The 23,282-nt window shown below is 37.7% G+C and overlaps 1 protein-coding gene across 1 annotated transcript in view; it reads left to right on the top strand.

Annotated features, from left to right (window-relative positions):
• COX16 (cytochrome c oxidase assembly factor COX16) overlaps nucleotides 1-23,282 on the top strand; it is a 49,290-nt gene that overhangs the window by 24,149 nt on the left and 1,859 nt on the right. The window contains exon 3 of the mRNA XM_080394963.1: nucleotides 10,561-10,623. Within this exon, the coding sequence (XP_080251089.1) occupies nucleotides 10,561-10,623 (63 nt within the window). The remainder of the gene's footprint in view (nucleotides 1-10,560; nucleotides 10,624-23,282) is intronic.

Below are 23,282 nucleotides of genomic sequence, written 5' to 3'. Positions count from 1 at the left end.
TGTTTTGAGGCTAGGAAGGCTGAAGTCAATTGGTTCTGTTGCAAACTACAGCTATGCATCAGTCTGAAAAAGTAGAGCCCAAACTGCTAATGAGAGGGGAAAATGCATAATCTGTCTGTCTTCAAATATCTGCCACCCATTTATAGGTTTGCTTGTGATTCAATAGGTGATACATTTTCCCCAGAGTCAGCACTGAACTTCCTGTATCTTCTGTCAGGCGGTGCTTGACTACCTTTTTTTGATGAGGCATAGAAGTGAGACTTTGCCTTCAGAACCTTAATGAGTGTTGAAATTAACATTGTAGCTGGCGCAACATCATGTCTTGCCTCCCTGGAGCACAGGTCAAGGAGGGTAAGAAGATGCCTGAGGTTGTACGTTCTCCCTGCACAAGTAGATGGGCAGCTGTGGGGTCAAGAAATTCATAAGCTTTCCCTGACAGTCCCTCCAATTCTGCACCCTCAAAGACTGCGTGTGCTTTTCATAAAGCCTACCAAGCATAAGCTGTGGGATGATTCAGAACAGGAGGCTAATTTAGGTATTCCCAGAGGAACCTCTGGGAACGTTCATTGGTGACAGAGAGAATGTAGGAATACAAGCTTTCAGGGTACTGCATGGAGAAGAGACATGACTTGTCTTATTAATATCTAAAATCTATGAATTAAAATCTTTTGCATTCATAATTCCCACTGAATTTAGTAGAATTGATAATGTTGGATGTGTAGGCCTTATATCTGGCATAATAGGAAAACAGTAACTCTGCTACTCATGTTTTAAATTTGATTACATCAGGCCTTATCGTTACAACTTTCTCTAATGTACCCATCAGAATGTCTGAGCCTTTGACAGGTAAATTTGTTATTTATTAAAAATAGGGGCAAAACATCTTTCCAAAGAAGATAGTACATGATATACAAATGTGTTGCAAATTCTAGTAATCTAAACTAAAGGTAATTTGGAAGATGAATAGCTTTCTGTAAGTGCAAAGAATTAGAATAGGCTTTTGCTTACTGTAAAACTTCACTAGATGTCAGTGTGGAAAATATTTTTACTTAAATGCTGTGTGACCTGTAGAATGAGAAGTGTTAATTCCTTTAACACATGCAGATTTAGGATGACAGTTATTAGAATTTTGTAATTTGGGGGTTTCTCAATACATAATTTATTTGTAGAAAGGCAGTTTCAGAACAATGAAGGCAATTTTTGTAAGATCACACTCAATTCTGAAAATTGCTTCTCTTCAAATATACATAAAGTCAAAATTTGAGTACTTACAGAAGATTTTGAGATTTGTATTGTAAATCAGAATGACATTTTAAAACATAAATGAAATCAATTTTTAGGGTTAAAACAGCAGACTTTTTGTTTTATATTGTTGATTATTTTGAGCCAGCAAAAATTTTAATGTTCTTGCTGGTTGTTTGTGAAAACAGGACTTGTTTGTGAGGGTAGCAAGTATATTTTCACATGGCTCAGGACAGATCTTAGTCACAAATTTACACATTTAGAAAAGAAAAAAATGCATATATATTTATAGGTGTTGATTAAGGAAAGCATTCCTAATCTGTAAGTGTGCTTGTGCATTCTTTTAACTGTATTAGGTGTTTATGTGACATTTGAAGAATCAGACTCTCTCTGTTCCTACATGAGAAGGTTGGTTGGTTGGGTTTTTTGGATGAGGTGGTTTTTTGTTGTTTTATTGAAGCTTCAGTGCTTTTATTGAAGCTTTAAGGTTTGGTCTCCTATGAGATAGACTTTTCCCTTGAAATGGATTCCTTTGTGTTTCTGAACTGATACACCAAGTGAAAGATAGCAGTTTAAATATTGTATGGTGCCTTTGGTTTTGCTATACTGTTAAAGCAAGCTGCTACCAAGACTAGTTTACCAGAAGGAACCTAACTGGACAGTCAGTGAACACCTGAGCACAGGTATTTCTGCTAAGTACAGAACTCCTCGTTAGGCACCCTCTCCAACCCTACCTATTCTGTCTGCTAATACAGCAATGGAAAGATTAAGGTGAGAGGAACACAGACTGCTTGCATGCGGGCTTCAACTGCAAATTCATGATTTCTCTCTTGAAGTTACTTGCTTTTAACAGAAACTTAAGTAACCTTTCTGTTTTTCAGAATTAGCACAAAGAGGTTGATTCTGTCCAGAGTTAGGATATGGCTAAGGGAGCAATAAGGAAAAGCTTAAACTATATTTGCACTGGTTTTCCAGCTTTAACTTGCATAGTAGGTACATAGCCATTAAAAAGGAATCTTTTTAAAATATGATAAAAAATGCTGATTCTGTAGGAGTTGCATCAAAAATTATTTTGTCTTTATTATTTCTAGCTATCAAGTATCTTCCATTTAGAGGCAAAAAGGTGGGTTTTTTTGCCTAAATACTGGCATCACAGCCTCACGTTGTGTGAGTCCTTACATACACATTAGGTGTGCTTTCAGTAATGTGTCTATTAGTCTCAGAAAGTTGGAGTAGATGGAACCAATTAACCCTGTAATCTGGGTCAAATAAATCTTTAGTAAATATTCAAGATATTTTATTGAAGTTCCTTTTGTATTTGTGCACCTTTTATTCAAAGTAAAAGCTTTTGCTTTTGCCAATAAAGATTACATGATTCTGAATGAAGGAGTTTTTTAAATTAAGGAAATATTTTTCATATTAGTACTGGACTTCCCTTTGGCATACATTGGGTTAATGCTGTACTAATAGTGACTACATAACATGGTGATGGGTTAACTGAAATCTACAGAAAATGCATTTGAAAATGTAAATGTCAAATATATATATTAACAGCAGACCCATTATCAGGAATTTTGAGAGGTTTGTTAAAACATTGCAAAGAGCTCACGTGTAAGTTAAGGTGTGATGAAACTGATATTTAAGAACTTAAAATATTTTAGTAAATTTCATTAATTTTTCTTAAATTATACGCACCTGTTAAGGAGAATAAAAGGCATTTGTAAAGTATGGCTTTATATAACATTTCCTTTTTCTGAACTGATGCCTTAAGGGTGTTTAGTTTGTCTTGTACTTCACGAAGTTTAAGTGGCTGTAGCAGGACAGGTATAGCATACTAAAGAGACTTTACAAAGGCACCTTGAGAAATTGTCTTTTAATGTTTCTAAAATAGGCGACTTCCTCCTCTTGCTGTTTTCTCTGTTGATGTTTTGTGATGACTGTCTTGGCAAGTACTGCAACTCCTGTTCCAAGGCTGAGAATCTTACTTTTGTGACCAGTGGTCCACATTTTGGCTCACAGGAAAGAATGTGCTATAGCCTTACTTTTCACTCTTTTCTGTGATGATAAATAAATGCACTATATCCTCTGATAGTAAATTGGTCTGAACCACTCTTGCCTCTCTTGCGTTATTTATACCATGGATCTTCAGCATGTTCTATCTGTTTTACCTGGAGAGCTTACACTTTTTTTTTTTTTTCTTGTTTGGAAGAAAGTAAAAACGAAATTTGGGAAAAACTGCACAGAATACTTAGCAAGTTCCTCCTTTTGTACTATTGGGTTGCAAGGGAAACCAAGACGTAGCAAAGCTCAGAAATGTCAGCTTTGAGATCTTGGTTGGAGAGCTTTACCATCCTGACTGTAAGGTGAGAGCTATGGTTGGATCTATGCTTCGAGCTGGTTCATCTTTATGTATGCAGCAAAATTTGCTTTTCCTTGGGGGACCTTTCAAAACCACCAAGGATCTTGCTGTTAGTTCTGGACTTATGGGTTCTTTTCTCTATTGGAATATTTTATTTTATACTGGAAGCAACAGTTCTTGCACTGAATTTTACTGTGAAATGAAATTTATGCTAGTGTACTCAGAGCCAAGGTTTAAAGCACTAATTTATGTTTTATAGATCAAATAAATATGAACCTGCAGATCAAGCTGGATGCAAAAGCATCCAATTCATTGAGTAAATGCCTGAGTACTACTCAGAACTGAAAGCTATGATGATCTTATATATGAGAAATCTAGATGTGCTTAAGTGCTTGCTGAATGGGATAGTTTGGTCATCATGTTAGCCTTTAACTTAATTGCATTTCCCATGGCATTATCATGTAAAAATGTACAGTCCAGAGTTTGGGATTTTAGGTCTTTTTTTGATCCATCTGGAAGCAAGTAGAAGCTTTGGATTTCAAGACATCACTGGTGCACCATGTACTGTAACTCTGAGAACTGCTGCTGTAATAAGATTTTATATTGCTCCTTTGGAAATTTCTGCATTGATTTCTGTCAGAGGCTGGATGATTTTTTTTTTTTTTAAACTTAGTATTCTATGCACATCTTAGGCAAGAGTCAAAGGACACAAAGCCAGGTTTTGCATCTAGTCTCAGCTGTCTCCCCAGTGTTCAGAAGTATTCCTATCCACATGTATGCAGTACAGAATCATAGAATGGTTTGGGTTGGAAGGAACCTTGGAGCTCATCTAGTTCCAGCCCCTCTGCCATGGGCAGGGACACTTTTCACTAGACCAGGTTGCCCCAAACCACATCCATCCTGGCCTTGAACACTTCCAGGGATGGGGCATCCACAGCTTCTCTGGACAGCCTGTTCCAGTGTCTCACCACACTTGCAGTGAAGAAAGTAGCCTTACCTAAGTGTTTTTTCATGTATTAAATATTATTTATAATGTAGTTAAAGGATGTTGTGAATGAAGTTGCATGAATTGATATGTTTTGCCTTGCCTTTCTCTGTTACCAAAGACTGTATGCCAAAGAGTTTGGCATAATTACAAGCTTTGTTGTACTTTACAACCTTTACAAGCTTTGTTTTGTTAATTCCTTAAGTAGAATGGCAGTCAGCTTGGCTGTAGTTTACACTGCACTTCCTGAGTCCTGGGATTTATCCTCTCTTGTCTGCAGCTTATCACTGTGCTCATAAACCACAATTTGGAATATTTATGACACAGGCTTTTGTAACAATTTATGGGAGTCTTCTCAAGAAGATTAAAATGGACTGATCCACGCAAGATCGCTGATTTTCCATTTAGAGGAGTTAGGGATATGATAAATGTTTTCAAAAAAGATACTCTATTGGGAGAGCCAGAACTGGTGGTTCTGGTTTACTCTAAATTTAAAAAATGGGTGGGGTGAACAAAATGACAGATTTCATATAAACAGTCATTTTGTGGACTCTCTGTTGTGGATACTGCAGGAGAATTGTCCTATCTATTTATGCTGGTATGAGCAGATGAAAAAAAAAACAAAAACAAAAAAAAGAAAAGCTTAATTCAAGTTCATGACATTCAAGCCATTGTCCTTCCTCATTTCCGAAGTAAAAGCTGAAATCATTCTCAGTGGGTATTATTTTGTGGAGGATAGGGCTGGAAAGGATACTCATGTTTTAGTAAAAATAACTACCTAGTTTCAGAGTAGAAACACCTTCTGCCACCTTCTGGAAATGCTTGCTAGAGGGAAAGTTTTGTTAGACTTTGGCATACAAATATTTGGCCAGTATGTGCCGGTCTCTGGACACAAGTATACAACTTACTGCACTGACTTGTGTGAGAGGAGACTGTTAAAAGCGCAGCTCTCTTCTCATGACATGGTTATCTCCTGACAGTTTCCTTGTGTAGTAATTGAACCCTTAGTTTGAAAAGATGTAATATATTTTACACTTGGTTTGCACTAAAACCCATGGCCACAAATAGTAAGTGGACGAATAAATAATAGTGGTTATAGCTGAGAGACGGCTTGTGTGGGCTATTTGAATTGCAGATCTGGGCATACGTATGTTGTGGACTGCTGAGATGCTACCCTGAGAATCTGAAGAGGAATCAACTTGCTCCTGTCTGAATGCTGAACAGGAGTGACACTGTTAATCTGCTTTGTATTCCTGTGTTTCATAGAACCATACAACAGTTTAGGTTGGAAGGAACGTTTAAAGGTCATTAGTCCAATCCCCCTGCAACAGCCAGGGACATTTTCAACTAGACCAGGTTGCTCAGAGCCCCATCCAACCTGACCTTGAATGTTTCCAGGGATGGCGCATCCACAACTTCTTTAGGCAACTTGTTCCAGTGTTTCACCACCTTCATTGTAAAACATTCCTTTTATCTAGTCTAAATCTACCTTCTTTTAGTTTAAAACCATTACCTCTTGTCTTATCACAGCAGGCCCTACTGAGAAGTTTGTCTCCATTTTCCTTACAAGCTGCCTTTAAGTATTGAAAGTTTGTGGTCAGGTCTCCCTGGAGCCTTCTCTTCTCAAGGCTTGACAACCACAACTCTCTCAGCCTTTCCTCACAAGAGAGCTGTTGCATTCCTCTGACTGTCAAAAGGGGATGGTGATGGTGTTCTTTGGGTTCCTTTGTAGAAGAACTATCCTTTGCATATCCTGGAGGTAGTGACATTCACAAATTTCACAGTCGCTCTCTGTCTGTATTATTTGCTTCTGAACTGAAATGAACTGTGGTCACTGAGGATCAATGCAAAATTGTTAGCTAGAGATTTTTTTTTTAGTAGCAGCACAGTTAGGTTTATAACTGTACCAGAAATATTTGTGTCACGAGGAAAAATTTCCCTTTACTAATGCGGGTATAGAGAGGCCAACAATCTATCACAGTGCACTGCGGGAATTGCTGGTTTGGTAGGGGCTGCAAGCACCAGGTATTCCCGTTTGCTTCTGAAGTGATGGATGCCCCTTGTCTGCATCCCGAGGTGCACCTTTTTTCCCACCTAGAAATTCTTTCCGGGTGCTAATTGAAAAAATGAAATGTCAGCCTTCGGATGAGAGCGGCAGCCACATTTTAAAAGGTTTTTAGGTACTTGGAGCCTCAAGTAGCTGGCTACTAAGATTTATAAGAATATTTTTGTGCTTAACTCCTATTACTTTTAGCCATCTCAAGAATTTTTTTTTTAAGTCTGTATCTTTGGGAACCTATTGAAGTTAAATAAGGGTATATCTGCAGGAACAGTGGAATGTGAAATGTGACAAAATTCTAATTTGAAAACTTCGTTCTCAAACCTTTTTTTGAGATTTGCCTATGTACCTGCCTTTGCATTTCCGATTGCTGTTAATATGAAATAAGCCTACATAGTGCAAAATACTTTGAGAATGTTTCATTTTTGCTGCAAGTGCCACACAGGGGAAAAAACCCACCAACCCAACACCTCGCACCCAGAAAAAAAATATTAAACCCTTGAAAAATATTATTTACAGTATTGGTTTCAAAGCCTTGCAAACGGCATCTCATGAAAACTGTCTGGATATTTGCATCAAGTGTTTCAGTAGTTTTGGAGTAAGAATTTAATGTGGAGTTATGCTGAAATTGTAAGTCCACTCATCTTCAAATTCCGTCTTTAGAGACTAAGCTTGACTTTAAATGGATCTTAAAGGAGCGTCTGAGAATTTACCTGAGAAGGAATCCTCTAGTGTAATGAGATACTGTTTTCTGTTTCTTCCTGGCTCCTAAATAATGGTACAGAGGACACTGCCAGGCTGTTACAGCATTTGGGCTTTGTCTGCTGCCTCCATCATACTTACTAAGAGAGATTTGTATTCATAATTTAGCTGATTATTCATTTGCCAGTACATAGCTGAATACTTTTAGCTCATTTGGCTGTATTTGTGTTGGCATAGCAGTCATCATGGAAGCAAAATGTATGTGTTTGTATTTGGATCTTGTGGCAGATATGTAATACAAAGGAGCTACCACTTCAGCATGGGCATTTTCCTGTCTCTGCCCCATTTTAAGTGTTCCCTGGTTATGATCTGTGATCATGGCTCCTATTGATGTTTATCTGCCTTTTCAGAATGAAAATAGCACTGTTCTGTTTTCCTTTCCTTGTTCTTGTGATATTGCAAAGATAGCGCAGCATCGTATCAACGCTGTGGAAACAGAACTTTATAATACTCTTTTTTTCTAAACTGCCATATTGGTTCTGAAAACAATTTGTAACCTGCCTGTGTCCATTTGGCAACTGAAAAGCAGGAGTTTGTAATCAAGGCTTTAGAATGTGCAGATGACTTGATTTCTGTGCAGTCAAGTATGTTTAAATTATTTTATGTGGGCAAGTATGTAGGGAACAAAAAAGATAAAGATAAGAGGGAATATATACTTCCCCCCCCCCCCCCCCCTTTTTTTTTTTTTGTGGAACTTCAGGCAAAATAATGTGTTTTGCAGAGTGGACATAAGTCTTTCACGTGCCTGTATGTTAAATATTAAGAGCTTACTAAGATGTGTTAAACCCTCGAAACAGGGTTTAACTACTCTTTCTTGGCAAGTTAATTTGCAGACTGAAATTCCTGCTTCTAAAGAAGAAGCAATTTCCCTTTTTTTCTTATTTACAGGATAACTTTTTCCTGAGAAATTTCAACTAGCCTCCTTCATTTCTGCATTTTTGTCAATATTAAAGCTACAGCATCAAACAGTTATGAGTACAGGGATTCTGTGTCTCTGTGTTGGCTAGTTTTCTCCCTTTGTGCAGGCAGGGAGGAATGAAGATATGAGGAAATCTGCGGGCAGAAGGGCCTGGAAGAGGGGAGAAGCAGCAGTAACTTCACTGCCTGTTTCCCTTTACCTTATACAAATGTGGCCATGCAAATACCACACATTAAATAAACACACTAGAAAATGCAGAAATAAAACTTGATAATGGACTATTGAGCTGTCTTTTTAAGGTAAATTCTAGCTGTGGTTAATTAAGTAAAAATGCTGCTCCGGCTGTGTTATCTTGGGTGCCTTATTATTAAATGCAGGAGGAAATAAACATAGGAGGAAATAAAACTCTTGATTCTTTACTTGCTGGAACATTTATTTCCCCTTGTCCATATGTGTATTGCGAGAACACCAAGCGTAACAAATACTGTTTGCATTTAGTTCTGGATACAGCGAGGTCCACGATCGCTCTTATCTCTGTGAAAACAAGCTCCAAAGCCTGTCTGGCTGCCCAAAGAGTTTGCATTTCTGCACATGTGATGGATGGGTTCATTGTTCTAATGAAGCATGGCTGTTGGTGGAGGTCTTGGTCACATAAGAGAGGTAATCCATCTTTAATGAGGGGCAGTTCTATGGAGGCCTTGAATTCCAAGGCAGAGAGATGTAGCATTTCATTTTTTAATTTGATGTAGAGGGCCAGTGCAGACAGTGCCTTGTTTTACAAGGGTTTGGTTTTTTTTTATTACAGAGAAGGTGGGAGCTGTATCCTATACAAATTTTAACCATTTTAGATGTTTTGGCTTATTTTCCAAGTGTAATGAGTCTGGAGATTGCAAATGCCTGTATTTCTATGGCCAGATCTCTGATCAGATATGGAAATCAAACCTCTGGCCATGCACAGATGGTATTAGACTTGCCTGTCTGAGCATCCTTAGGAACTGAGGCTGCATGCTAACTAGCAGGCAGTATCTGTAATCAAGAGGAACATTATGGCCTGGGGACATTCTTCAAGCAATTCCCATCAATACAGGTAGTAGGTGTGTATTTTAAGTACCTCTGAGGATCAGGAGCTTGCATTGGGGCAGAATCTGAAGGTGGATCTTTTCATCAACCAGGCATGCTCTATGTCTTCCCTCATTTTTCTGTTCTAGACTGTTCATAGACATTTGAGCTTGGTTGTGACGAGGATAAGTGAGCCTTTTTCATTCAGGTCAAGAAGAAGCAAATTAAGAATTAACAACTTTTCTTCACCGAACTAGTGATAATTGGACTAGTGTACCAGGGATGTAGAATTAAACACATCACCAGTCTCCTTAAAAATCTGGTTTCTTTAACACTTGTATTTAAGGTCTGAAATGAGAATGTTTCCTCGTGGTAGATTTATTTAATATTTTGATTAGCCTAAAGGCTATGTCTGAATACTGCTTACGTGGCTGTCTGTTTGAGGAGAAATAAAATGCTTTCTCTTAAGCATGAAGAATGCTAATTACCTTTTTCTCCTTTGCTTCTACTCCTAGGCCTGTGGGAGACAGATGTTAACTTAGCAAAGAGGAGGGATAATGTAACTTTTTTTCTGGGCTCAGAAGTTAAAACATGGAACACATTGCTGTGGTTCACTGACACCTCTGTTCTTAGACTTGTACTTTGAACAAACTTCTCTGAAAGGTGGCAGGAATCACTGGCATTGTCGGTACAGAATCAAATTTAGGAAAGAGTTGTGTGTTCACCAGCAAATTGGAAGTTTGACTCATGCTTAGACTTTGAAAAACATATTGTATACCCATTCACTGAACACAACATTCAGGAGTGAAATATGTAATGTGATCACAGTTTTCTCTTTCTTGGTTGGTCTTGTTTCATTTGTTTAAGGCTTCATTTAGTTCAACAGTTTCAAACTGAACGGTTACAGATACTTGTATCTAAGGTAATGCAAGTGCAGGGCTAGTTACAAATGTGCTTCCTTTTTTATTCGAAAAGTTTGGCTATTGACCTGTCTCTTTTCTGCCCAATTCTTGTACTGTGTTCATCATCCTGCTGAACAAACAGCACATAAACTTATTTAGAGGAGAGGAAAATTTACATGTACCAATATTTAGTCTATTTGAGGTTAAGATTTCTTAAAAAAGAATAAATTCTTAGAAGTAAACATTTTTCCTGTATATTTTTTTGTCTTGCAGGTTGATCCAACTTTGAAAGAAAAATTAAAACAGAACACTGTGACACTGGAATCTGAATATGAGGTAAAATAAATTCGTTGCTTGGGGCTCATAACCTTGGCTACCCTTGATTACCCTGGCCGCTGGTGGGTTGTATCTGTCCCTAACTAAAATTAGATCAGCCATCTGCCTTTGACTCACTGATGTCCAATAAAAACAAGGTTTTATGTAAAGAAAGGTTTTGAACATGCAGTGCCTCTTTCTGAACACAGCTTTACTTTGATGTCCAGGTGCCAAGTACAGTGGTACAAATAAGTTCTGCTGTTTCTGTGGTTAACCTAGTCTATAAATATAGAGCTGATGTTGGCCTTAGACAGAATATGTATACATATGTCTGCACCTCTATTGCATGAGTTTTTATGACCTTTAGACCAAATTACAGAACAGTGTGCTTGATGTGCTTTCTGTTATTTCTTGCTTCTGCAACTTGAGTGTACCTTTTAAACAACTGCCATTCCTTTTCACTATTTCAGAAAATTTTATAGAGAAATCTTTCACTCTTTCCTCAACAATCCATTTTCTTCAAACTTTACTGAGCTCCAAAATGGCTGGTTTAGCCAGTTCAATATCCAGAGTTTCATAAATCTTCAGGCCTGCAAAAACCCATGTTAGGAAAACTGGACAAAGCTTCCCTGTATCCAGAAACAAAGAATAAAGCTATTTAAGATAATTTTTAATGTTTTAAAATTATTTGGATCAAATGTCTAGCTAACACTTTATCTATCTCTGTGGTCTTTATGTTTAACACAGGTTTTCTTTTTGTTCCCATATCACATTTCTGTCACAAGGCTTTGAAGAGCTTGATTGCACCCATAGCTCTCATACTTAGGTATCCAAATGGCAGTACGTGGTCTTGCTAATAAAACCTTTCTATTATATTACTCTTTGGTGATTTGTCTGAAAAAAAGCCCCAACAACCTACCTTTTGTATTTTCATATGCCTAATTTCTCACATCTGCCTACCTGCCAAGTTTGTGATAGTGTTTTGCAATTACTGCAGACAGTTTTGGGCTGTCCTCCTTCTACAAAGGACTGTGGTTTGTGCTGTTGGGAATAAAAAGATTTGATCCCAGAGTACATATGGAAGGCCTCAGTGGAAGCTCAAAACGTGCGAATCCATTAAGTTCTGATTGTCTCTGGGATTATTGTGTCTCACTTTCCGTAGAATGTACTGTAAGGCTGTTCTGATTTATGTGAAAGAACCACAAGCAGTAAAACGACCCACATCTCTCTGCTTAACTCACTAACCTCAAAATCAACTGATCTGTATTCAGATATGCCTTGATTTCACTCCAGAAAATAAGTAAATAGTTGAAGGATAATATTTAGATGGCCATAATTGCATTAGCTTTATGGATAAATCAATGGTAATAAAATACAACTGGCATAAGAACATATTACAAGCCTACTTGGATAATGAGGTTCCTTCCTGATGGACAGAAATGACAGAAGCAATCTTATTTTTTTTTTCTTAAGCTAAACTGCAGAGAGTTCCCAGGCCAAAATTATTCCAAAGTGGTGGGTTTTGTGTGTTTGGGTGTTACAGATAGCAGACCACTTCAACAAAACAAATGGATTTGCATTTCCACATCATTAAAATAATTCAGATTATTGTTTTGAACTCTAATCTCAATGTGTTCTTTGCTATGGGCACCAACTTGCAAGCATTAGGCATATTAATTCCTTGCTTCAGTGAAACTTGTGGAACTACCAGCAGTCATGCAGGTGCTGTACAGGCTCCACACTGAGTGTGTGACAATTTTAGTCAGTGTTACCTCTGTATTCTGGTGAACAAAATCTAACCAATCACTGAGTTACAGCTGACTTTTAGGAGAGTAGTTTTCTGTGGACCCCATGTGTTCCAGGGTAGGAGGTTTGAGGTGGGGTTCCACTCCCCCCACCCCCTTTTTTTTTTCCACTTGTCTAAAATACAGCTCTTAAGACCATCTTCTCATTCTATATATAGGTCACATTGGAGGATTACACTGGTGGCTGTTACTAAATATGGTATCATAAGAGATCAAGGGCAGTTAAAAAAAGGTTGCTGTTTTGATATGTAAAGCCTTATTTTACAATGTTATTAGCATTATATCTGCAGCTGTTACTGAGGATACCAAGCCAGCTCTTTTGAAGCATGGTTGCCTGATGCATGCAAATGTCCATTGGCCCTCCCTAAGACTTTTAAAAATACCTTATTGTCATTACTGAAGTGTACATAGAATACATACTGAATTCTTCTAGAATGTCATCGTTTCTGCTATACACTATGCTATAGCTATAAACATAAACCTTTTATAGGCATGTTCCAAAACAAAAAGGCATTTCTGATATTTCAGGTATGTTAAGTCTGCATTTTGTCCCCATTGTGGTGGTGGTGATGAAAAAAGTTGTAATCACAGATATAATCTATTTGCTGTGAGGAAATTAACATAAAGACATTTTTTTGTCTTCTGATCTACTAAGTTATATCTTCTCAAACTATGCAAAATTTACTTGATTTCATATAGGAGTATGACAGGCCAGGATACTATTTTGAGGAAGAAAGAACTCACATGTGTAATTTATACTGCATTTCTTATATCTCAAATCTGTTAATAATGCCATTTATCTTGTGCCTTGGGACATGCCAGAGGAGCAAGCTACCTTTGCATGCATTTTCTCTTTTGCATTCCTCTCACACACTTAGGTGTCCTCATATGGCCAATTAGTCCTTGCTGCTCCCCTTTGCCTAATAAATCATGGCTCTGTCCACTAGTGACACTGGTACTAATGTGAATGAAGTTCTTCTGCTGAACTGGGCCTTGTAGAGCACACTGTAAAAAATGTCAAGTGTTTGACCTGTGCCAAAAGCCTAGATATTTTATGAGAAAGCACAAAAATATTGTTTGAAAGAGGGGAATAAAATGATTGATTGATGAGTGAAAGACATTCTCATGGATGTTTAACAATCACAGTACATTCCTTTTCATGGGTTTAAATGCAATCTCAAAATAACATTCCTTATTCTAGCATTTCCTTTCTGTACTTCTGTGAAATTAATGGTCTAGTACACACTAAAAAAATCCAGCCTTAGTAACATCAGACCCCCAAATAAAGCCTTGTTCTTTAGGGTTTTTCAAGCAATTAAAAACATCTTTAAGAAAAATTTATTAAAAATTTTACAGTGGAAAAATCAGTTAAGTTTGAATCAAATGTGTGATATCCAATGGGAACCGATGGCAATTGAAGGCACAGGAAAAAAATATCACAATAGATAAAAAATGTGAAGGATTGCTATGGAAACAGTAAATGAGAAGTTACAAAGCAGAGAAGATTGATAAAAGACAGTAAGGACATCAGAGAGTTGTCTGATAAGTAAGCTGACAAGGATCTGGGTAAGAGGATGGTGTTGCACCAAACTAAGAATAAAATAATGAGGATGTAAGATCATGAGTTTGCATTTGCTACATTTGCAAAGTAGCACCATTCAAAAAATATATTTTTATTTTCAGAGAAAACAGTCCTTTGTATTCAAATCAGAAGAGACAAGGGATGTACTTCCAAAATTCTTAATAACCAAACAAGATGTTATTTAATATCTATTAGGCTCTGGTGGTTTATATCTGAATTCCAGGAAAATGCTTGGAAGACTTCTGTGGCTGCTGAAAATCTCAGTCTGGGAATGAGGGTTCTCTGGACATCATCACTGCGCAGGAAGGTGGTATTTTTAAGTGTTCTGTGAGATTTGGGATATATCTGGGCAATATCAAGTACTTTTTTTCAGGGGTATGGAAGAAATTGTGTAATTATTACTGATGTGTAAGTGATGTGAAAGTATTGAAATAGTAAAAGTATAGCAAGGCAGGGGCAGAGCGCTGTTTGTGTTACTTGGTAAGCTGGGCCCATTAAATGAGCAAATACCTTTTAAAGTAGCCCAAGATATTTTTTTAAAAACTGCAAATGCAGGCCAGAGTGGATTGCATTGTGGAAAGCAGCAACTCTGGAAAAGATTGAGGAGACAGTGAATAAATAATTCAGATTGATCTCCTACTGTGATGCTGTGGCACAAAGAGCTCATTCAGTCTTTTTGGGTATAAACAGGAATGTTAGATGGTAGGAACAGGTGAATTTATGTCTGAGTGTAGCACTGATGAGGCTAGTTCTGAAATACTGGATCTAATGCTGGTGTCTACATTTTGAACAGGGCTTTAGAAATGGGGTAGGTTGCAGAAGAGGCTGAATACATTAACTTTGGTCTCAAGAAAATGCCTTAAAAGAAATGTAAAGATTTAGATCTTTTTAAAGGTACCAAAAAGAATCTTAGTTGTATATAAATACCTTCATAAGAAGAAAGTGCTAGCAATTTAAGACTTTTTTTATTGCAGCAAAGATACAAAAATTAGAAGTAAGTTCCATTATTAGTACTTGGGAACATCATTTGAACACAACAACAAGACAAATGGGTCCTCTGTCTTTCAGAACATCAACTATAAAGGTTTTTAAAGCTTTCCTTCAGCTGGTTGCAAGCTGTTGGACTCAGAATGGCATAAGTGAGGGAATATACTTGTCAGTGAGTAGTCTAGAGAATGCTGCTTTCTTGACTTAAAGTGTATGAATATTGAGCAGGTTTTATTTCTTGTCATTTGATGAATCATAGGTCAACATTAGCTCTGGACAAAAGTTGTGCAAGTGTCTGTCCTGAGAGTTACAGCAAAACTATTGTAATTACAGTATTAAAATGTTTATTGAGGTCAGTTAAAAAAATAAAAGAAGGTAAAGGGGAGGGTTGCTTGGGAGTATAACCTGTATATTTACCGTCTTAAAAGTAAAAGAAGGTTTGAATAAGCTATTCTAAAAAAAGATTCAAGGCACTTTAACGCTCATTTGACTTAACTTTGGGGATTTTAGTGCCAGCAGAATGGACAAAACATTTTTTTCAGGAAGAGACAGTATAGTAACATAGTAATTTATAGTATTAAATAGATGGATCAAAGTGTGTGGACATGAGGACTGCTCTAGAAGGAAGGTAATTCCTGAATGCTATTAGTTGAAATCTGCAAGTATCTTGTTGCTGCCACTATCAGTACCAGAGGATTACCAATTTTGTTGTTTAAGAACTAACAGATTAGTGTATTGAATTTATTTATTTCACTGTCTGTGAAGACACTAGTGGCTAAATAACTTGAGCTGTTTAAGAGATGACAAAGATGTTGGGAAAAAAATCCCTCCTTGGTGACTGTTGTGACACTAAACGAGGTTGAGATATTGTTCTTTCCCCATTTAATGACTCCATCCCCTCTGTGCTCTCCTGTTTGTCAGTGTGTTGTCCACCCTAGCCATTAAATTCCAACTGTCCTCCAGGTTGTGTCTGGAATGAGTGAACTTTTTTGCATTTCAGTTTATTCACATGTAAAATGGTCTTGAGAGTAAATTCTTTCTTGGTCATGTTTATAACATACCTGTTTGCACAGGATTTTTCTTAACTGCGAGCTGTTTTTCATGTGTGTGGCATTTGAACTTTTCTTATCCCATAAGATACTGATTTCTCGTAGATGTAAAACAAAGTGAGGCAGTGAACAGTGCAGTCTAACAGCAAACGTGGTCAGGACATACAAATGCCTGTTACAAACAATCTCTTCGCCCTTTCTCCTCTCTCCAAAATAGAATCCTTTGTACCTGCTTGCTCTCCCTGTATGAATTTTTTATAATCTGAGAGGAACCAACCAACTCCTACCGTGTTAGGGCCAACACTGTGTGTCGTCTCAGTCACAGAAAAAAAGTTTCAGCAGGGAAGTGGCATCCATACAGCGTGGCTGAATTCTTTCATTTATTGTCCTAAGAGATGCTGCTAGCTTCTACCAGGCGGTATTGGGAACATTTTCTTATGCAGCTGACTAGGTGGAAATGTTAAGCACTTGTGTCATATTAATGGGCCCCCAGTGGGGAATTGCTAGATCTTTGGTATGAAATACCTCTGAGGTAACTTCAGGATAATGTATGGGAATTTAGCTGCACAGCTGAGGCTGTATACATTCCTCTCATTGACTGCCTCTGAAGAGGATACAGCAAACCAGATAGTTTTAAAGGAAGCTCTTGTCTCAGCAACCAGGCAAAGTGGCTGCTTTTTGGCAAGAATATCCTCCATTTGTTTTGCCTAGCTTTTTTCTTTTTTTTTTTTTTTTTTTTTTTTGGCCAATTTTATGAACACTATCTGGAACATTCTGTGACTGCCAGTGTACTTATAGGTGATGCCCACATGGACATTCAGGCTGTTTGAAATACTTTAAAAGTTTGTTACACGATTCTCGCATGTTCTTTGCTTTTCAAATTATTGTTGCTCCTCTTTATTTAATGCTCAAACTGTTGTGTACAAATGTACTCTGCAGTAGCAAGTTACTGTCAGAGAGTGGGTCACTGCCCGAAGAAGCTTCCTGATGAAAAGGAAAAATGAGGTGCAGGATGATGATGGGTGCTCACTGTGGAGTTTGCACACTTTTTAACTAAATAATCAAACTTTAAAAAAATGTATAGGAAAACTCCTGTTTCAACCCCTGACTTAATCGTATATCTGGTACAACTTGAGTTTTGCCCGAGTATAGCTTGGAGATGTCACTGAGAAGTTCAGAAGCTGAGGGAAATATGTTGGCAATTCAGTGTGTAATACTTCATCTTGTTCATAGCATCTTCCCAGCAAGTCATTGGAAAGCCAGTGTCCTGCTCTGCCATCTTACAGCTCTAATGTGAAAATTAGTGATTTTCTAAAAGTCTTTTTTTTTTTTAGACCCTAAAGAAAGTCTTTAAGCACGCTGCACTTCAAAAGTAAAATACCCTCCCCCTCCAACCAGAGAAAGACCCTAGACCTTACCTTCTAAAACTTCCTTTTTGTTCTTGTAAAATTTAGATAGATGTCTTGGTCCTTCTCAAATAGAAGTCTTTCTGATTTGATTTCAAAGACCTATTGGTTCTGACAGAATGAAAGTAGATTTATTTGCAAGTTATTTGGGTACTTTGCATTCAGCAGTATTGCTTTACTGTCGCTGGCAATATAGTGGGGGACTAACTCTCATATTATTGTCCTCATCAAATAGACAGGGGTTGTTAGCTCCAGAGAAGAAACAGGAGGATTTTTTTTTTCTATGAGAAATCTGTGCAACAGCTCAAATCAAACAGTAGCCATTGATGTCACTGAAAAAACTATTAATGGCTGAAAGGATTGACATTGCTCAGTTAACCTTCAGCCAAAACCATAGTTTCTACACAGGGAAAAGCATTCTGTTTCAGCATATAAATTGACAAGCAAGTTCTGGAAGAGAGATGAGTGGAAAATCATCAGGAAAGTGTAGATCAGAAACAAAAGTCCTAAACTACGCTAACTCTGTGAATGTTACCTGAACTAACTGAGGCCAGGATAGAGGAGCAGCATGTGAGAGGCAGAAGGTTTAACTCACCAGTTCAAAAGGGTCGACTACTTAATAAGGTTGACTGATGATTTGAAGGAGAGTGGTTACTTTAAGGTATTTATTTAATGGCCTGGATTTAATTTTAATTTGACATTATTGTGATAAACATTCTCTAGGTTTTTTTCTTTTCTTATGCCCACACACTTCTGTTTGTAGTTTTATAGTGGCAACTGATCATTTCTTGTTCTGGTAATCTCTTAGCCCTTCACTGTGATATTCATCACAGCTTTTTCCTCTCACATAAGAATGCTGTAAAAGCTTATTTTTCAGATCTCTTCAGAAGGAAAAACACCATGTGTGACTCATGGGTCTAATATATTTTGGTCCTTGTTCACCTCTTTCTTTTCTTATTATAGTATCTTTTTATCGTTACTAGAAGGACATACTGTGCCAGATCTTATATGCACAAAGTAAAAAAAAATTGTCAACACTTCCAGGAAGTCACCCTCCTAGCAAGATGTTTGAAATAAACCTTCTCTGTGGTGTCAGGAGGTTTTTGTGGGCTCCATACAGGGACATGCTGTGGAAATCCATGTGCTGCTCTTACCAGCCGCAGAACTGTCTTTTTTGCTCTTACAGCACTCCTGCACTGTAAAAGATCACATATTCCCTTAAGCCAAGCTTACCTTTATATAGTTGAAAAAGGTCCTGCAAACATCTCAACAGTCTGTCCCTGGCTGCGCCTCTTCTAGAGGGTTCTGTTGCAGTAAGTAGGACATACTGTTATACAGTTTGTTAGGATACAAAGTTGGCAAGATGGAGCTCTCAAAGTTGGGAAACTCCTTAGTCGTATTAACTTGGCTAGGTCTCTCAAGCTGTAAATTCAGAGATAAACTTTAATAAGCAGCATTCCTCTTTCTGGGACACATTAACATAGCTTCATAAAACTTCCTTATGCAAGGGAAATGAAAACTACCCTAAATATACTTCATTGCTTAATTAAAAGTGGCAGTTGCTGAATTTTGGGTGTTTGATGTTGGCGTGTTCCTGTACTCACGCTATTCTTTATCTTAGATCTTTCAGAGGTTTATTTTTGCTCAAGAAAAGAAGATAAGCTGAAAGTAAATGGCCCATGCATGAGTTTTCTTGACTTTACCCATAGTGCTTGTGAATCCTTTGGAACGAGAAGTCCATCTTGGATGATCTGCATGTGTAATGCATAAATGGCACTGGCTTATCATCTTAGTTTTAATGTGTTTTTTAAGACGTCCTTCATTTTAAGAAGGGGAACTGCTTGTCAGTTAGGAGGAAATCATGGCAAACCCTGATTCCTAGATGGCAGTCTATCTGCCTAATGTTATTTTCTGTTATTTTAAAAATTTGAAGCTGTAGAACCATGTAGTTTTAACTGAGTGCTGTAATTGTGTGGTCTGCTGAGTAATTTTTATCACTATATTGTCTTCACACAAAACTATGAGAGCACTCCACGAACGTCAGTTAAACTCTATGACACCTCTGAGATGGAAGCAAGTCCTGTTCTCATTCTTCAAATTGGGAAAATGATGTACAGACAAATTGGTGGTGCAGTTCCTTGATACACATCTTTTACAACATAGCCACTTGAAGATGTTTCTGTTCTCTCCACCCAATGATTCCTTCAGCTGTGCCAGTTCAAGTGTTTCCATAGTCTTATGCTTAAATAGCATTCATTTGTAAACAGCATCTATTTGTTTTCCTAATCTGTTTCATTTTTCTGATTGGGGCACAGCCCCACATAGTGTTAAATTGGCATAATTAAAGGGAAAATAAACTATGGGAAAAGTGTCTTAAACCAGTTCTCCACAGATGAGTGGTATTAGATCCCACTGAAGTAAGCAACAAAACCTCTGTTGGTTTCATCACTGCTTTTTTTTTCCAGTCCTCGGCAAAGCCAAAAAGAGAAGCAGCTCTCTGGATGCTTATAAGCAAAAAAACCCCACCACTAAACCCCATTTCTTCCCTTAATTAACAAACCCCCCTTATTCTAGCCATAGCATGCTGCTTGCTGACTTGCTTATATGCTCATAACATAGAACTAAACATTCTGTAGTCGTAAAAAATACTTCTTAATCTGAGGGTTAAATCACTAATTGCGGGCTATTAAATCACAGATCATTAAATTACTAATCTCAAATATTAAATTATGTCACATCCTAAACAAAATGAGTAGCACAAAGTTTATATTAAGGAAATGAGATGTCAAAAAGGTGGCTCTGGGAAAGAGTTTTTGAAAAAAACCTGTAAGGCCATATTAATGCAATAGTAAAGTTACAATTTTCAGTCATGCACAAGACATCAGATTCAGTGTTAGCCTTAATTTGGTACCTCTGCATCTATACATCATCACAGAGTTCCTCAATGTATCTTTTATAGTCTTCAGGCTGTTTTGACATCCTTACAATACCAGACTGGTTTAACGCATTTCCTTGACTGCATCTTTCAGCTGTGAGGATATTCTTCCCTGGCTCATCTTTTATCCGCAAATGGGTTTTCTTTCTATAATGGTGGGAAATAATTGTCTCTCTGAATTTCAGCAATTTCTTTCAGTGGTGCTCATCACAGAATATATTGTGTCAAGCTGTAAAGTAAACAGGATTTTCTTATCCCTCCTTTCATATGTGGAAAACAGAGACTAAAGCCACACATTTTTTGCAAGTGACCACCTTGAATTAACTCAGCCTGAGAACCGGTAGCTTTAAATGAATTTGCAGATTTCAGTTTGTTTATTGTGGCATGAAGACCGTTCTGCAACAGTAGAATTCAAACTCTTTTAAATTGTATGTTATTTTAAGGCTGACAGAGTATTATGGCTTTTATTTTTATATCGAACCAGGCATCTGAGCCAGCAATTAAGAAGTGGAGATCTCTTTACATCCTTATTAGTACCTTCGCACCAGGCAAGCTGTTTAACAAAAATCTTAAAAGTCAAGTGTATGGCAAACAGTTGGAACTTTTTTTTTATTGTTCACCGTCCCTGTCTGCATAGCTGAATTTTTTTTCTTGAATTTACAACTTCTGTCAGTCCTGTACTTTTAAGAGACAATTTAGCTGATTTAGGAAGTGAATCGGTAGATTTAATGGACTACACTGATCTTACTTTAAACAGCTAATTTTCAATATCCTTTGGGCTATTTGAGACAAGCAGGAAAAGTAGTGTTGGTCTGATCTGATTACATCTCATTGTAGTCTCCGATGATTGACTATTTAGTACATTTGAATTGGGAGAAAAAGATTTTGGGTTTATAGACAGCCAGTTCATACGGATTTCAATTTATTATAAACTGGAAGTAGTTTACCGTCTGTATGTGATCTTCTCATGAAGTTAGGTGGGCAGGATCCAGGTAGCTAAAATGAAAACAGGAATAAGAAATTAAAAAAGACCCAGCCAGACAGAATGAAAGAGGTTGACTTCATCTGAGATCAGAACTATCTGCTTGCCTGATTCTCACTGCACAGTTCAGGCAGTGTGAAGGAGCTTTGTGACTTTGCAGCTTGTGCGGTTCTAATTGATAGGACTGTAAGTTTGGTCTTATTTTCAGCAGTAAGATTACTTTAAAATGTAGCTACGTGTGCGTCTTTGGCCTACATCTAATGTAGCCATTTATTCTGAGGTGATCCTGTTGTAAGAATTTTCATGTCAGTGACCAAGCAAAAAGGTTAAGTTTTGTATAGTTGTATGTGAGGCTGTTGTGGTTTAATCCCAACCAGCAACTAAGCCCCACACAGCTGCTCACTCACTCCCCCAGGTGGGATGGGGGACAGAATCAGAAGGGAAGAAGCGAGAAAACTTGTAGGTTGAGGTAAAGACAGTGTAACAGGTAAAGCAAAAGCTGCACATGCAAGCAAAGCAAAACAAGGAATTAATTCACCGCTTCCCATGGGCAGGCAGGTGTTCAGCCACCTCCAGGAAAGCTGGGCTCCATCATGCGTAATGTCTACTTGGGAAGACAAACACCATCACTCTGAATGTCATCTTCTTCTTCCCCCACCCTTATATGCTGGGCATGACACCATATGGTATGGAATATCCCTCTGGTCAGCTGGGGCCAGCTGTCCCGGCTGTGCCCCCTCCCAGGTCCTTGTGCCCCCCAAGCCCACTCGCTGGCGGGGTGAGGAGAGGAGCAGAAAAGGCCTTGGCTCTGCGTAAGCACTGCTCAGCAATAACTAAAACATCCCTGTACTATCAACACTGTTTTCAGCACAAACCCAAAACATAGCCCATACGAACTACTATGAAGAAAATTAACTTTATCAGCACAGGTAGATACATATAAAAATAGCTAAGCAGTAGGAGAGCATTGAAGAAAGCTTTTTGGGTCCCCTTTCACTGGTGATGTTCCTTATCCACGTGCAACAGGAGTACTCTGTTCTTTCAAAACTTGATAACATCAGTTTAGAAAACTGTATGGTGTAATCATGCTGCCTTGTGATGACTGAAAAGATACCTGTCCTGTAAACTACTAATTTTAGCAAATACTGTCATGTGCCAGTAGGGAAGGTGCTATCTTCCAGAATTGCAGCAAGGCATCAAACACTATCTTTATATGTGACACAAAATATTAATGATCTCTATAAATATAATGAGAATTGCAAAATAAAAATACAGTGTCTCTGTGTATTCATTAGAATCTTTAACTCTTTATATTTTAATTGACAAAAATTAACTCAATACATCTCATCTGTTCTGCAGTTTGAGGCGATGCCATTCATTGTACATAGCCCTTGGTTGTTTTATTCTGTCAGTAAATCACAGTGTGTTTTCCAGGTACCTTTATGATTTCTGTTAGAAACTGTCAAAATAGTTTCTTGTACTGGTTTGTTTAGATGGTATAGTTTTAAAATATTTCCTGTTTTGGACAAGCCTCCTCTCTGAAAAGCCTTTGTGAAGTTCCAGAGGCAGATTAATAGGAACTTTTGGTGAAGATCTCTAGTATGCCTGTGTCTTTTGATATACTTCTTTATATAGCCTATCTTTAGTTACTACAAGTTTTGTTGTATAAATTTCAGAAGTTGGTTCTTTTTCAGAATTTGGGAGCTGAGCATCTTTGGAAGTAGTTTAGATCCTCACAGCTGTGTGATACCTTTGTGTTTAATAAAATCAGCATGCTTCCTTTCTGTTAAAGCACAAGGTTATTTTCAGTGTAGTTTCCTTGAAGTTTCTATTAGAATCGGATGTTACATTCTTAATTTGCAACCAGAGTAGATAGTCACTGCTGCATAGGATGATGGTTACCTTCTCTCCTTCTCCCTCTTTCTATGTCAGCT

This window comes from Falco punctatus (genome assembly GCF_963210335.1).
Source record: "Falco punctatus genome assembly, chromosome: 7".
NCBI classification, from domain to species: domain Eukaryota; kingdom Metazoa; phylum Chordata; class Aves; order Falconiformes; family Falconidae; genus Falco; species Falco punctatus.
The sequence above is the reverse complement of the archived record's forward strand: the minus strand, read 5'-3'. Positions and strand labels throughout refer to the sequence as shown.